Source organism: Bacillus rossius (assembly GCF_032445375.1).
Source record: "Bacillus rossius redtenbacheri isolate Brsri chromosome 4 unlocalized genomic scaffold, Brsri_v3 Brsri_v3_scf4_2, whole genome shotgun sequence".
NCBI lineage: Eukaryota > Metazoa > Arthropoda > Insecta > Phasmatodea > Bacillidae > Bacillus > Bacillus rossius.
Window position 1 is genome coordinate 21369154 of NW_026962011.1, and position 17492 is coordinate 21386645.

The 17492-nt window shown below is 37.4% G+C and overlaps 1 protein-coding gene across 1 annotated transcript; it reads right to left on the reverse strand.

Moving 5' to 3' along the window:
- LOC134542073 (RNA polymerase II-associated factor 1 homolog) lies at positions 1-17458 on the reverse strand. The gene is made up of 10 exons (XM_063385982.1): positions 17232-17458; positions 17027-17119; positions 15571-15759; positions 12825-12960; positions 11419-11562; positions 10902-11005; positions 10573-10815; positions 9351-9589; positions 3850-4071; positions 1-223 (listed from the first exon to the last, which is right to left on the reverse strand). Exons 1-10 carry the CDS (start codon positions 17297-17299, stop codon positions 114-116), a joined length of 1548 nt encoding a protein of 515 aa, XP_063242052.1. The 5' UTR covers positions 17300-17458; the 3' UTR covers positions 1-113.
- Positions 17459-17492: the final 34 nt, after the last annotated feature.

Below are 17492 nucleotides of genomic sequence, written 5' to 3' on the forward strand. Positions count from 1 at the left end.
TGTCATCAAAAAAAAAAATATTTTATTTAAAAAAATAGAAGAGAACACGATAAACTCAGTTTACAAAATCGCAACACGATGTAGGTACTGAAAAGTGCAAGAAGCGGGATGGCTCACTTGTCGCTGTCGCTGGCACTGCCGCTCGCGCTCGCGCTGGACGAGCTGCGGGAGCGAGACGACCGCGAGGTCCTGGAGGGAGCTCCCCCTCCGTCCTCGCTGCCCGCTGGGCACACACGTTAGTTTTACAGAAACATATTGTCGGGACAATTTTATAATTGTTCATTCTAGCACAAAAACATGCAAATCATTTTTTTTTTTACTTTTTTTAAAATACAAACAGAACCAAATAAAAAATCAATTTTGTCTTTCCTTACCGCATTATGGCTAACTTAACATTTAAGAGGGTAAGAAGTAAGAACCAATGCTTACCCTCTACTGACTGATAAGAGCAAAACATTGTACCTCCACTCTACAGAAAATAAACCTTTTGTGTAACTAAATCAACCTATCTTAAATTATGTAAATAATACGTTGGTAATACTAAAAAGGGACATTTTTGGGAAGAATATGTGTGGTTATATATTTCCAGCAATTTTTCACCCACTCCCAGGGTAGATTACGAGAATCAGGACCTTACAGCATGCCATACTCCAGGCAAAAAAAAAAAAAAACTTACTTCTGATGGGAGTAAACGTCATTGTTTTTACTATTAAAATTGTATTTAATTTAAATTTTTTTTTTTTTTTTTAACATTTTTATATTTCTGTGCAACAATATTTTCTCTTTTCACGTGACACATCATTTTAAAATGTACACGTAAAAAAAAATAACACCACGCTGGTAATTATTGATATTGGTTTTGTCAACATACTAATGCAAAAGATTGAAATTCGAAACGGAGAACATTTGCTATTTCCAGCGCACAGCAACTAGATAAAGATTTAAAGATCTCTACCTGTCACATCCAACCAGCTGACGGTGCTGAAAGACCTGCGCTCCAATCATTGCTTCTGCCAAATTCTTACCTATCTCTCAATGTAGGTAAAATAATTTTTTTCCAAGTGGGTGTGGGAAGGGAGACCACTTCCTTTGCAGTTCAAACTGTGATATTGCAAGCTTATACTACGTATATATTGGATGTAGAACTTTACAATGGGTGAAGAAATATCTTGACTAAACTTAAATTGAATAAATGAGAACATGTTTATTGAATAAAAATTGCTATTTTTTTTTTATTTTTTTTTTAGTTTGCTTGAATTTTTAACTTTTCCTTTGTTGTAGGAAACAAAACGTGTGTTGGTATGAACTAATTGGTAACTGTTTTTTGAGTAATCCAGAGTGTCTGCAAAAGTATTGTATAGAGTATCAGCAGTATCACTGGCAAAAAAAAAAGGCAGTAAAATCACCTTGATTTGAAGTGACACAGACTCTAAATTTCCGCAGAACTGATTGATTGGGCAGAAACTGACCAAAATTTGTTACATAAAGTAACAGATGATAATGACCCGTTTTACCCATTACTGGGTAAACGCCCACGATGGCCCAGGCAATGCCACGATGATGACAGCTGTAACATCCCTAAGCTTGCAGAGGAAGGCTGATTCTTCGGTGGTCTACCATTGCCTTCTACGGAATGAACGTGGAAGTGAAAGTGAAAGGGACATCACAAACATCCAGTCCTAACCCAGGGAGAAGGTTTGAAAAAACTCCCCAGGCTGGGAATCGAACCTGGGCCCCTTGGCCCACCAGCCAGACACGCCAGCCACTAGACCAAGTGGGCGGACACAAAGAATAATTACAGGAGATATACCATGGGTGTTTGGGTATAACCCAAAAAAAAAGGCCTAATCATTGCAGTGAAAGTCTAATGGCCGTTTTCACCAACGCCTCCTAAACACGCCCTCAGCAAAGGACTGCTTAAGTTTAGGCATTCCTTAAAGTCAATTCTCACGAAATTGGTTTTCACCATCGTCACATTCACTTATGTAGGGGTTGCTTAGTTAGGGACTTGCTTGCCATAGAGCGAGGGTTCGTACAGATATAAGTAGTAATAGTTTTCAGGTTGGTACTTCGAACTTGTTGTCACGTGATATACATAAGCCAATTAAATATTTTTACTAAACAGTAAACAAATATCTGAATGTTTATTAATTTCGCGGTAATTGGATGGTACGATGTTAGTGTATTTTCACGGAAAGTAGTAGCTATATGGTCGTTGCAAAGTAGTGTGAAAATGTTTGAAACAAAGAGAATGAAAACGCAAAACTTTTCTTCTGATGAGAAAATGGTGTTGAGCCTAGTTGAGAGGCATAAAAATATAATAGAAAATAAGAGGACGGATGCTGTTTCGAGCAAAGAAAAGGACGCAGCATGGGAGTATTTATTCGCTATTGTAATTTTGTCTAAGTTTAAACTAAGTTTTAATAGCAGATGAAAAAAAAAAAAAATATCAGTTTATTTCCTTTAGGACATGCAAAATTCCTTGTCATAAATGTTCTTTTAAGACTTTTCAAAAGAAAAACCTTTAATTACTTCCTTATTAAATGAGTTCTTAAATAAAAGTGGAGTATGTGAACATTCTCGAATGTATTTATAATAAAGGATTTCACATTAAGTACACCTTAAAAATGTTCCACAACTTCAGCAATAACATTTATATCAAAAATAAAATGTACATCTTCGGCTAGTTCTTCGTATTCCTCCACGGCATCCATTTTATTTTTCTTGTTTTGTGACAGTAAGTGCCACTTAAATAGTTAGGGGCCCAATTTCCACCACTTAAACTAAGGGATGCTTAAGATTACTTAAGAGTTCCTTAACTGTTGGTGAAACGATTCAATGTGCTAGGCAGCCCTTACACATGCCTTAAGCAGCCCTTAAAAGTTAGGGGACATTGGTGAAACCGGCCATAAGTTTACCAAGACCAGAAAACGCATGACAAATTCGTTTGAATGTGCAGATAATGTTCGCGGGTGTCGTCCCCCCCCCCCCCCCCAACCCAATTTACTTTGGTATCATGCATCACCAATTTGCTGCTATGGGGCAGAAAGTCAACTAGTAATATTAACATTACAAAAGTATCTTTTAGCATTTGTGCAAAAACGTGCAGAAGAAAAGGCCTGCAGGGAGAGGTCTTATTAACACCCTTAATAAAGAAGATATATCAGGAATGCTTCCAAAAGTGGAAACACAGTCGCAGCGGAGTGTTGAGTTTCAAGCAGAGTCTTTAAAAGTTCCCAATCACACCTTGAAGCGAAGGGCTGTTTATTTGTCCTTGCCAGACATGACGACATCTGCCCGTCTGTCTGGCTCACTGCTAGCTTCCGTACATGAGATGGACAACTTTTGGTGTGAACCAACATTTCACTGCACAGTAGAATTATAAATACTGTTGCATTTATGAATCAGCTAAACAGTAAATATTTTTATGAACATGTTGCTTTGAAACACTTGCATTTTTTTAAAATTATTTATTTAAATAACCAACTCTAAAGCATGTAAAATCAAATACTCACATTTGGAGAACAGCAAAGCTTTAATGTAAGCATTTTGAATTAACAAGGTTTTACTGTATCTGACCATTATTACTTGGTACAAATCCTGTATTTTATCACGGTGTGCTGAGGAAAATGCATACTATCATTCTGTTTATCATTATAATTACCGTTATTCTGAGAAATGTGGAGTTTTTTTCCCTTGTATTTGGAAGGATACAATTAAAAAACCGTACTTGAGATCTGGGAGTCTTCTCTCTATAGGGGTCTGTCTACAGAGGTGAGGTAACTCAGCTTACCATGTCCACGGCAACATCACGAGTTGGCTGCCTTGCCCGTCACACTTCTCACTCACCTTCCGAGCCACTGTCGGCCGCGCTGCTGCTGCTCCTGTCCTCCTCCTCCTCCTCCTCCTCCTCCTGCGCCTCGTCTGCTCCCGCCTTCCCCTCCCCCTCGTCCGCCGTATCCTCCTCTGCTTCCTCCACCACATCTTCCTCTGCTGCTGTCTCCTCGTCCTTGTCCACCGCCTCCTGCTCATCCTCCGCCAGCGCCCCTCCGTCCTCCGCCCGCTCGTTGTCTGTGGGACGAGCAGAACACACACTGAACACTCACCACGTGGGACAGTGGATTCCGCTTTGCAACAAGGTACAGTAGACTCCTGACAAGTGATTATCCTGGTGCGGGGTATCCAGTTTTCAGATTAACCGTTCATATTTCACTTCCATAAACCATAAAAACAAAAATAATTTTTGACTATTTATTTCTGTGCACACACAATGGCAGCGGCACTTGGGTAGCATTAAATAAAATGCAATGAATTAATAATGTAACAAATTAATAAAGTGACAAATCAAGAAACAATAATTTGGTTTGCCTCCTTAGCTATTCACTTCCTTCATTGCGTAATTATTTCCGACGATGTTCAAGTGTTCAGCAAACATTTATATTCCGCCATCCTGCATGGCAATAGTAGCTCTGCAGAGAAAAGCCAGAAGCTTTCAGGGCTAGTTTACCTTGCACCACTAGGATGCCCTATAGGCAAATGTGCTAGTAGCAAATCACAGCAGACACACATTCAGTAAACAACAGAGTCGGGAATTACGTTTACAGGTTAAATAATCTTTCTAATAATAGAAAACATCAAGTTTATGCTTTTTAAATTCTTATTAGAACTGAAAAATATCTCCTATATCAATAACATTACCAATATTATTTTGTAACTCAAAAACTTTGGTAGTGCCTACATAGGAAAAAAAAATGTTATGCCCAAGAACTATTATGTAAACAATGCAGTGCATGAAGTTTTAAATTTAATTTTAGGTTGTTTAATCTCTTAATATTATTCAAAATTTCCTTCAATGTACTTCAAATGTACGTATTATTACTGTAAATTAATTTTATCGTGAGTAGTGTATTAATTGAAATGGTAGTCAGCAAGCAACCACACTTGACTATTTGGAAAACAAATTATTTTGATTAAAATACTCTCTTATGGCAAAAATATATGTAACTAGCACTGTTTTGATTAGTGCTCTGTTTTACTAGAATGAATTAGGACGTTACTTTGAAGGAGAACTGTTACAGTGTTTTGTCTAGTTGGTCGGGATAAAAAACTTCAATAAGTTTTTTTTTACATTGCTTTAACTATATTTTTCGGTTATGCATGGAACCCTTGCTAGTCATGACCCCAGAATATCGGGAATCTACTGTATGTATTTTTATTTGATCCCTGAATCTTATCTTAAGTTTACCTATCTATACAATTTTCACTTACATAAAGTCAGACTGCATTCCTTCTTCCACGGCATTCAGTCAATTTGCTGGTTAAGTCAATCTGGATTATGCCAAGCAAGAAACAGTTTGGATGTTGCTGCAGAAATTTCCCAAGAGAATTCTTTGTTTCCCCAACCTTAGCAATAGGTTACTAGATGACTTAAGAACCTAATCTGCCATTAAAGTTTGATCACACCTTGATTACAGCACCCACTATTGCCAGATTGATGCTATCTGGCTTGCAAACTTTAACTACTGATAATTATAATACATTTAAGTATTTAATTTATTAATTTTATTATTTGTATATATTTTTAATATAGTATTGTCATTTGATAATATTATTCAGTTTTATTCTTCCTGAATGAAGAAAAAAAAAAAAAGATCAAGTCTAAACAAAACAATAAATTTTACAGGAAAAACTGTCTGTAGCAGTTGATCACTATTACGGTTCTGAAGCTTACAAAAAATGTGGAAAAATTGGAGAGTAAAAAAAAAAGGGGGGGGGGGGGGGAAATTTGTGTTTTTTCCTTTGATGTAAAAAATAGGGAAAATTTGATTTTTTTTTCATTGAGGTGAGAAACTATAGAAATTGGAAAAAAATTAAAACATGCAGTATCATTACTCTCAAAACAGAATTTATAAAAAAAAATATGGAAACAAAATTACTAGGGACCTGAAAAAATCGCGATCGCGATAAACCCGAAAAATAACGCGAATTTTGATGTTTTGAAGCTAAAATGCGATTTTCTCATTTTTTCCGTCTTTGTCACGAATTTCAACACAAAAGCATGAATGTTACGTTTCTTCTCCCCAATACCAAGAACCATCACGGTATCTTCACATGCTGGGCCGAGGGTTAGAACAGCTTAGTTGAAAAACTACACGCTTTGCCTTTAAAATGCGTTACTTGTGCCAGTTTTGGCCACTGTTATTTTTCTTTATGGCTTTTGAAATGTTTACAGAGGGCTGGAAGAGCTTAGTTGAGAAACTACACGTTTTGCGTCTAATGGCGTCTAATGTGCGTTACTTATGTCAGTTTTGACCTCTTCTTGTTTTTCTTTGTGGCTTTTGAAATGTCGGCAGAGTGCTGGGTGAGTAAGCTTGGTTGAAAAACAACACGCTTTGCGTCTAAACTGTGTTACTTATGCCTGTTTTGACGCTGTTGGTTTTACTGCCTTGGAAATGTCTCCGTGAAGCTGTAGCAAGAGGGGACAGGGGGGTGACAGGTGACGACACTTTGGACTTTCCCTGAAAAGGATTTATGATTGGGGGGAGGGAGGGAGGGAGGGAGACAGCGCTAATGGAACTCGCCACAGGATGCCTCAGCCTTCCTCCTTGCTTTGTTACTGCCGTGAAAGGCCGCCCCCTCCCCTTGTCAAACATCTATCTTTCCTCCACTGCCCCCTCCCCTTGCCTAACATCTATCTTTCCTCCGGCGCTCCACATCCTCTGTTTATATGTTAGCGCTCAGAACGTCTTTTATGCTGCAGGCGACCAAACTATTTTTTTTATAGCTGCCTGCTTGTTGTTTTAATATACCCTTGTAAACATTGCCGTTATCAACATTTCCAGGCTTAAATGTTAATTGCTCCACATAAGAAATGCCAAAAAATGTGGTTAGTGCAAGGCAACGAGCTGATGAGTTCAAAAGTGATGGTATTTATGCATCCGATGCTGTTACACTAATGTGTAAATACTGTAACTGCAGAGTTACATTTGAGAGAAAAGATTCTGTGGCAAAGCACATAAAAAGTGACAAACATGTGAATGCCAAGCAAAAATTCTCTAGTGGTCCTTCCGATAGGAAATTGCAGACATCTGTTGTTGAAAATTTCAACAGTGTCAAACGGCGAAAGATAGACATTGAAAACTTGGCACTGAAGACAACTGAGGCGTTCGCGAAAGCAAATATACCCCTGGAAAAATTGGAAGATCCAAACATAAAGTTGTGGTTGAATGAATTCATTGAAGGTGAGAAGTTTTTAAATTTACTTTATTATGTAGTTCCAGTTATAATGTGGTTATAAAATCCATAATTAGAATGATGCATTTCTTATTCAAACCTGTGTTTATTATGTAGTTCAAGAAATCATAGAATAACTTGATTTTAGTATGTCAATTAATTATATTTTAGATTGTAGTGCATAAAACATAGCTGTATATGCTATACAAAATGTATTTTATAAAAAGTATCATCTGTAAATAAAATAATTATCTGACTTTTCTTTTGGTTTTAGGTGGTGGAGATTTACCATGTGTAAAAACTCTAAGGGAGAAATATACACCTCAGTTGGCAGAACAACACTTCAACAAAGTCAAAGATGTTGCATCAGAAAATCCTTTGTATATACTATGTGATGAAACCACTGACAGCAAGGGAAGGTGTGTTTTTGTAATACTGTTTCAAGTTAATACAGCAATATTTGATACTGCAAAACTTCTAGTTGCTTCCGTTAGTTTCTTGCAGAAGGCAGACGCTACAACTTGTGCTCAGGCTATAACAGACTGTATTAGCAAGTATGGTGTTAAGTACCAGAATATCATGGGACTCGTAACTGATTCTGCCAGATACATGACCAAATGTGTCACAAGTCTGCAAGTGTTGTTTGGTGATCATGTTGCTCACATCCAGTGCTGGGCTCACAAACTCTCCCTTGTCGGAAACGTGCTTAGTAGTGAACTTACTGAAGTAAACTCTGCTGTGGTGAATGTGAAGTCTGCATTCCTAAACACCAGGAAAAGAAAGCACCTGTTCCTCAAGTACTTGGAAGAAAAAACATCACAGCCTGCTTCGCCATTTCCAGTGCCTGTCATAACTCGCTGGAATTCCTGGTTCAAGTCTGTGTTTTATCTGGCTGAGAACTTTGTTCACATAATTGCATTTTTCAGGGGGTATGAGCTTCAGGAGGTGGGTAATGCTGGTATCAGGTACTTGTCTTCATTATCTGACAAGGATGTTAACATTATTTTAGCTCAGTGTGTGTTCATCAGACATCATGCAGCTGATCTCGTGAACCTTCTGACCAAACTTGAAGGTTCAAAGTATCCAACAGGTCATACTCTGTATGGTGATGTTGAGTGTATCCGTAAAGATTTTGAGTGTGTATCAAAGGGTGTGTTTTGTTCTGCTTTTGAAAATGCTACCCGTAACTTAAATACTAGTGACCAAGCTCGTGCTAGGCACGAATGCCAAAAGGCTACAGCTTTGAGCATGGACAAAATGCAAATGTTGTTGAACAATGACCCTTCTGCGGCAGTATTTAAGGCTTTAAATAAGTGTTTCAACCCAAAGAACATCATCCTTAACAAGACAGAAGATGTTATTTCAGTAATGAAATCCATTCCTGAACTCAGTAATTTTCAGAACACTGAACTTTTCAAGGGTTACGAAGCCCTGAAAGAAGATGTGCAAGAGATTTGCAAGACTGAAAATCATGTAGATATGTTGAAAGTGCTGACTTCTCAAAGTATAAATTACCATAATTTTGCATTAGCAGCCCTCCGTGCTGTTTACAGACCGACAAACAATGTTGACAGTGAACGTTTACTTAGTCACTACAACTTAGTTGTCACAGACAGAAGGCAAAACCTGAAAGAAAGAAATGTTGAAGTGTTCACTATGCTGTCATTTGATGACTGAATTCCTGATTTATAATTTGAATATTTATGAACATTTACTTTTTTTTAAAAATAGGATAAAACAATTACTTACAAAACAAAATTTCTGTAAAGTTATTTATAAACATTAGTTTACGGGTTGACCTTTAAATACCGTCAAATAAAAATGAAAAAAATAAAAATAATAACCTCACTTTTTGTTGCGAATTTTGTAAAAAATAACACCGCTTTAAAGAAAAAATAACCTCCCTTTTTTCAGGTCTTTAATAATTACTCATCCACCCTTAATGTACTTTTAAGTGGTTTCTATAAACAGACACCTCTCGGCTATCCAAACACTTAGATATTTCTGAAGTTCTGCACACCTCGTGTGTGCCTACATGTGGTGATGAGGCCCAATCAGTACTGAGGTTAGACACCATCCATTACAACACTGAGCCATACACGGATTGTGCACTGCACCTGACTTGTCCTCCTCTTCCTGCTCGTCTGCTTCTTCTTGCTCCTCCTGCTCCTCTTGCTCTTCTTGCTCCTCCTGTTCCTCCTGCTCCTCTTCCTCGTCCTCGCCAGGTGGCTCCAGCATGCGCTCGCGGTACCGCTGCATGCGGTACTCCGTGGCATTCAGAGGGCGGTGCTTCACCACCAGGCGCGTGTTGTTGGGTGGCTGGCCCATCTTCTGCCGCCGCTTGCTGAGCCGCACCCTGCAACCAAACACCTCTGCACTCACAGCTGCCCTTGGAAAAGGTTTGGATGCTGAAGAATCTTGGTGTCGGCACTTATATGCAACATTACAACAATACAAAAAACACCCCATTCTGGTTGAGTAGGTAACTAACTCAAGTTAAACCAAAAGAATATTAGAAATCTGAGAGAATTTTTAAAATATTTGACATTTGTGTCTGAAAGAGAATTCACACATCTGACAACTTTGTATTCCTGATAATTAAATCAGTAAACTGTAATTTCCTAAAGAATAATGGATTTCAATATTTAAAAAAATTATATTGGAAACAAAGTTTTTGGGTAACTTCACCATGAGAAATAATTAAGAATGGAGAAAATGATGGGACTGAAACAATTGATTGTATTTGATGGGCAATCACATTGTGCGAAAATGTCTTAATTAAGTTTTATGTAAATAGAAACCAGATTTTTCATCGCAGTTGAGACATGAATAGCGGGAAGAAAGTAATTTCCTCAATGCAATTAAATAAAAAGTATTGCATTACATTTAATAACACATCAGAGGTACCTAAGGAAAATGTTGTTAATTGCGGGATAACGTAAATACTAAGAACACAAATAAGGGGTTTACTGTATAATCTGTTGAATCAAAAGAACAATTTACAAATTTTACAGGTTTAAGAAAATAAATTTCCCATTTTTTTTCTTTCTTTTTACACCTCTCTGTTATGTTTTTATATATATACTTTCTTTTTTTATTATACTGTATTTTGGATAAATTTTTCTTGGATGACCATGAAATGTGAAGGAAAAAAGAGTTTCATTCCAAGTGTACGTTAAAATTACATACGAAAAATATTTAATATTTATGAATAATTTGATTTTCATTCAAAGTTTGCTTGAATTAAAAATATATATAATTAGCAGAAGTCTTCAGAATACAGAATATAATTTATTTTTGCTACATTGAAAACCACGCGCAGCTGAGAAGGGCAGTCACCTGGTCTCCAGCTCATTGTAGAAGACACCATCCTGCCGCATGACCAGGAAGTAGTTCTCCTCGTAGCCCTTGGACGCCTTGTTCTTCACATTCCAGTTGTACTCGCGGGCCATCTTGTAGTCGTACTCCTCGTCGTCCACGTACGGCACCGAGTTGGTGGTGTCGAGGCGGCGCTTCTCCAGAGTGTCCTCCGTGGGCAGGAAGTAGGCCACGAACTGCTCCCCGCTCTCGTCCATCACACCCCTGCCGGCACACACCAGCGCCGGCGGTCAGCCACCGGCCCCCGCCTCTCCGCGCCCCCACACCGCACCGCACCACACCACACCCACCGGATCATTGCCTGGGACATCTCCTCTATCTGCACGGGCACGGGGCGGCCTGACGGAGCCGGGTCCGAGTCGAATATCACCTGCGCGCACGGATACTTCCACACCTGCAACACCACGGCCAACCCAGTCCTCACAACACGCTCTTCGCCTTCGTCAATGGTGAAATAACGGACAGCCGTTACCACAGTAAGACTACAAGAGAGATGGCTGCTAGGGCAGATTCAGCGGGATAATGCCGCGGTGGTTCCCCACTGCCTCCCGCCACATAGAGGTGAAGGGACAACACAACACCTAGTCTTGATACTGAACACGAAATTTTGCACTGGTGAAATATCACAGACCTGGACGGGAACAGAACCCAGGCCCTTTGGCTCACCGGCCGGATGCACTGACAAATGACCCAACAGATCAGACAAATTGGAACTAATCAACAAATATGGTAAATAAAATGTACTCAGCCAAAGTTATTAATGTTACAGTTTACAGAGAGGGAATCGTAGCAAGAGGAGGTACGTACCTTGAAGTCTGGATACACAGGCTGGATCTCTACTGGAAAAACATTCGGCTTGCTGTAGTGCTTCTCTACTGGCAGCTTTGCATCCTGGAAGGTCTTCTCAATGGCCTTAATCTGACTCTCACGGTCCATGTACAGTGTCTCCTCCTACAAAATAAAAAAACATTATCTACAAAACTGCCTGCAGGCTGGACTCCAAACACCTACCTGCTGAAACCATTGATGTTTCATTACTAAACAATGACATAAAAACAAACAAAAATCTGATTAGCTAATTTTTTCATTAATCATTTTTATGCCTACACATCAACAATATAGTTTTAATAAAATCAACCCTAATTGTTAACATAAAATGCGTAATTACATAAAACAGGTAATAATCTTTTAAACTGTAAAATTAAAACCACAGTATATTCAGGCACATCAAGACCTGGTTTATAAAAATTTTTTTGAAAGTAATTTTTTACAGCTTATGTACATATTTCATTACCAAGTTATTTTACCATAAATGATTATTATTCATAAATTAATCATCTTGTAGTTATAACCCGATAGGTTTTTGTATTTCTCTGCTAAGATCAAAATTGTTTCCAAAATCTGAGATATTCAGTCTTGCTCTGGTTTTCATTTTGCATGCAATTGCTCAACTCCAGATGCTAAACTGGCAGATAGAACAAAAAAATGTATATCAACTCTTGTCCAAAAGTTTTTAAAGCTACAGTGAAGAGTGAAAAAAGTTACAGCAAACTTTTTGAATTCAAGAATAAAAAAATAAATGCCAACATATTGAAGTCGGATTTTACTAACATTATTCATGGTGTGCACAATTTATATAGCTACAAATTATATGTACCAAAATTTAAATGTTTCAGTGGACTTGAAACTATTAGAGTTTTTAAAATTCCCTGACATCAGTAGCAATACACTATCAGTATTTTCTGAGATAAAAATAAGGCACACACTATTTTTAATTTATTTACTATTTACTCTGTACCATTCATAATTTAAGCGTAAGATATAATGTTCAACAGTTAGTCACTAGATTGCACATACTTTGAGACTGTACACAATGTCATTTTTAAACAAAAAAAATTGCCAAATTTCTACACTTTTATACAACTTCGACTAATACTATTTGTGCATTACTATTTTTGCTATGGTAGCACAGATCATATATATTAAAGGTTACATTTAAATTGAGTAAATGAGCTGCCAATTTTTAAAGCAATTTTAAGCTCCCATAATTTTTTTTTTACTGCATATGTTTATGGATAATAAACAATTTAGTTACATAAGCTATGAGGACCAAAGTAAAATTTATGTTGGTTTTTTTTTTTTTAATTACAAACTAAAATGACTTGTGTAAGATGTTCCCTCACAGCCACTGGCACTCCTGGTGCGACACTAACCTTGAGGGTCTTCTTGATGCTGTAGCCGACCTTGGCCTCCACTTTGTCCATGCTCTGGGGCTGGAAGCGTGTCTGCTCGGTGGATATGTACTCCGTCCGGCGCAGCCAGGACACGCTTCGTGCATGATGACGCGACCTGCACACAACACACACCGTCTGTGAGGAACAAACAATAATTACAAGACATTAAGGGCGGTTTCTCAAGACTTTCGGCGAGGCAGCGAACAAGCACTGCCTCGTCGGGACACAGCAGTAACCTAACTCATGGGCCGTATCCCAGAACGAGTCCATACCCAATACCAGTATAAGAGAAAAGCAACGCGAGGCTAGAAACTAGTTCCAACACATTCTAGCAGACGTTTGGCAACCATCTTTACAACTGTTACTGCAAAAATCCTATGGATAGCAGCAGCGTCACACAAATTAAATGGTGTTATTTTAACTTTCTCTTGTACTTTTTAAGTTGCAATTATTTCTTGTTATGACCATTAAAGTGTACAAAATGTATTACGGGATAATTCCGCTACCATAAAGTTTCATTTGGCACACCAATAACTTGGTACATCCCCCCGATATTCCCAAAATGGAATATATACTAGTTAATGGCACCAGAAGCGAGTCTGCCATCTGGACTAAATCAACGGAAAAGTGAGCTCTGCACATGCGCGGAATTTGGGCAACAGATAAGGTCACAAATAGGACACTAAAATCCGTTCCCCAAAAATAAGGGACGGGCCATGCACTATAATACGGTTAGGGTACAGGTGTAGCGTATTCAACCCTTATTTTGGTCTCTTGGAATACCAGTCTGAATCACCTTCACACACTTTACAAGCAAATAGTAAAAAATTTTGCTAAACACAAGGGTGTAAAAAAGACATTCAAACAAATCCGCACTAAATGAGATCACAGAAAGCTTCTTTAATCGGGCATTTCTTACTTCTGCACCGGTCAAGCTGCTCATGTTCAGGCTTCTCCAAGCGGACTTCCGTTGTTGACCTTGGCTGAAAGGTCGCATTACTGCACTCCCGGTTTTTCTAGTTTGCTCAGAGTTTGTTATAGTCAATTTTAATTTCGGTATAGTGTTTCCTGTTTTCCAGTGAGTTACATTTCACATGTCAACACTCATGATTCATACCCTCTTGTGCAAACAAGCATTAAGAAGTCTTTAAGGACCCCTGTGCATCACCACTATCACAACTATCATATGATACCCCAATAAACTAACAATGTTAAATAGTTACTGCACAAAAAATAATTTTGTTTATTAGATCAATTCTTATGGGCAAGCATTGTCCAGATTATCTCTGGTACAGATTTATAACCCAAGACTTGTGTCCATCTGAAATTTATAGCCCTGACATTTAATTTAATCACTAATTACATTTATTTTTTAAGTTCAGGGTAAGACAGTAAAACACACATTTTTATTTTAAAGTTGAGATGCTAGTTATAAAATGAGTTCAAAATGTTTCTTAGACATAAAATCATATCATGTGGCCCAAAATTCGCTAATAACTGCGCATGAACACAGCATAGTTTGCCGCCACGTCAGAAACAAAAGAACATTGAAATACCTACTCGCATTTATCCATTACTCGCACATCAGTCTTTATAAAGGAGTTTGTAAGGATTAATAGTGAAATTTAAAGACTTTTAAGGGTCCTTAATGAATTACAGACAAATTGAGAACTTTTTAAGGATATAAAGAATGTGTATGAACCCTGACAATTGGTTTAAAACTTAAAAATAAATTGATCATGGCACAGTCGTAGTCCAAACATGCCGCATTTAAGACTTTTCACAGTTAAGTGAAACAAATTCATGTGCTACAAGTACATGATGGATATAATAAATACGGCACTGAACAGGGTGTAATGGGTTAGGTTGAAAATCAGTCACTAGGTTTCACCACTCAACTCACAGTGATATGTTACAGGCAATCAACTGTTGTTTTCCTGCCAATTATAATCTTCGAGTAATATTTTAAACATCTGGAAACTATTCACAAGATTTGCAGATGGCTACTATCTTGAATTTTTCTGTCAATAGAATTTTATTTTAAAACATTCAGTACAGCCCCATCTGATTGAAAATAATAAATAACTTTAAAAAATATGGAGAAGTCTTGCACAAAAATCAGACATTTGAGATGAAAAACATTTTTATACTAATAAATATATATAAATATATATATATATATATATATATATATATATATATATATTTTAACAAGTATTAGCAATTATTAAGCTGGTGTTCACCGTTTGTAATTGTTATGTAGATATGTGATGTACACATCACCCATGAATTTATACAAAGTAGGTACTGTTTGTGTAAGTAACCTGGATTGTCTCATTATTATTTTTTTTTTTTTTGCGAAATCTCTAGCTAACCCAGTTTTTTGGCTATCCCAACTGACCAGACTAAACAAGGTTCAGCTAAGCACATAATTTCTTTCATGATGCAAGACTATCAATGACTTATTATTTTGTAAATGTATTGTAAAAATGGGGTGAAAAGAAACAGCAGGGAAAAATAGTTAAACCGTCTTTTCGAAGAATTGTCGTGTGTGATGTTTTTAATTTAAATTTTTTTTATTTTGTAAGTTATTTACAAACATTATTTTAGAGTGAATTTCACAGAATAATTAGTACTCGAAGATTGTTTGAGCGGGCTGTTGCGCGGTACGTGTATTTGGCGAGGCTAGCAGCAGAGTGCAGCGTGACGTGATAGCGACCAGCACCTCTTGGAGTCCTGCGGCGTGAGCACGTCCTCCTCCAGCAGCTTCTCGTCAGCCGGGTCCAGCGCAGCCCCCGGCTCGCACGTGTACGTGTCTCTGTTTATCAGGTCGATGGTGACCCCCATGTCGGGCTCCGTCAGCACCTCGTACCTGTAGTTGCGCTCCAGCGACGTGGGGTTGTACTGGATGAACCTGCGCATGCCGTGGCCCCCTCAGCATGATCTGCCCTGCCCGGCCCGACAGCACACGCACATTCCCAGGGCTACTACACGTCCAAGTCCTCGTACGAACAACTACATTTGGAACACAGACGTGCTCTAACTACCGAATCTGTACATAAACATGCAATGTTAAACTCAGTGTTTACAGTAAAACGGCTAAACACTAACAAAAGTTATACAATATAAATTATGGCATAAGTAGAGTGAATAAAAGCAAAATATGCTGTTTATAGGCAATAATAATCACACGCCATCTAACCATGAAAATACTAGTATTCAATTATTATTTTTTTGAGACTTCCAAAAGAGTGTTCTGTAAACAGTGACACACAAGAAATCTGTCTGATGTTCTTCTTTTATAAATTATCAACAAGACATAATTTAAATGTGTAATTTTATTTCCATCATTCAAGCTATTTGTATTGTTTCTTCTATGTCTCTAACATTATATCAGAAATAAGATAGGCCTGAAAATGCTTCCTTGAGGTACCCGAATACATATTTATTGTTTGGATGTCAGAATTGACAGTCTGAACCCAATCATTCACACTACACTGAATGGAGGCAATATGCTTCCTATCATTAGGATATTATGACTGAAGTCATTTGTTTGCATTATTTACTAGTCCCAGTTTAACAATGTCAAAACCTTTAGATAAACTAGGAAAATTCTGGTAATTGTTCCTTATTACATATCCAGTTTGTATCAAATTTTATAATTCATGTTTTCAAAATCAAATATATTTTGGTTATGATACAGTTTTGCATCACACACACATTCAACTGCATACTTATTAATATAATTTTTTTTTACATTAAAATACAATCATACATATTACACACAACAATAAATTGCTCGCAATGAAAATGTTCCTTGAAGTGTTAAACATTTTCACAAAATTCAATTTATTTTGGTAAATGTACAGCTTTTCATCACAAACAGATCCAATTCCTTACTGTACTTTTACCATTTTATGTTAAAATTTAACCAGATACATAATAAGAAACAATTATCCTTAAATTTGGATTCTTATTTTGAAAATTTTACTCAATAAATGTCAATATTACAGGTGTGTTTGTAATAACAGGTACGGCGAGTGGGGAGGGCCCGACTTGCCAGGCCTTGGGGCAGCCCCTGGATCTCTCTTACCGAATCTATTCACAGCTAGATTCTAACAAATATCATTAACAAGTATTAATAAACCACAACAAATATAAAAATGTAAAAAAAAACGTACCTAATTGAATCGAATGGATAAGTTATAAACTTAGGATCAAATGGGATATCCGGTAGCGTGTTGCAGTACTTTACCCTACACACAAGTTCGGATCTGGAAAAAAAAAATTCAAAGGAAACTGGTTATTAGTAACTTAGACCCTGAAGCAGTAAAAAATGTTATTTCAGATTACAACTATAATCACAGGTTCACAAAATATACCAACCTTCTTTCACCAGGCCTTACTGGTCGCTTGTCTTGAGCGGTTAGATTTGTTTGTATAGTCGGTGGCATGATTCAGTCTCTCACTTACTGACTGCACTAAAAATAAAGAACTTCAAACAAATATGCTGGCTTTAATTTCTCCCATTCCCTATAATAACTCTCAATCTAAACACTCAACTCCATTGACGTAAACAATCATATGAATTTTTAACCATAGTACACATAAACATAAACAAATACAGCATACGGCACTATTGAAAGA

What these genes read in the sequence shown, in the direction of transcription:
- LOC134542073 (XM_063385982.1), bottom strand. Translation starts at nt 17,299, where the DNA reads ATGCCACCGACTATACAAACAAATCTAACCGCTCAAGACAAGCGACCA. An exon ending in ACGCCGCAGGACTCCAAGAG is followed by an intron (nt 12,961 to 15,570) that starts GTGCTGGTCGCT and finishes TGTTGTGTGCAG; the next exon opens with GTCGCGTCATCATGCACGAA. An exon ending in GGCCGACAGTGGCTCGGAAG is followed by an intron (nt 224 to 3,849) that starts GTGAGTGAGAAG and finishes GTGTGTGCCCAG; the next exon opens with CGGGCAGCGAGGACGGAGGG.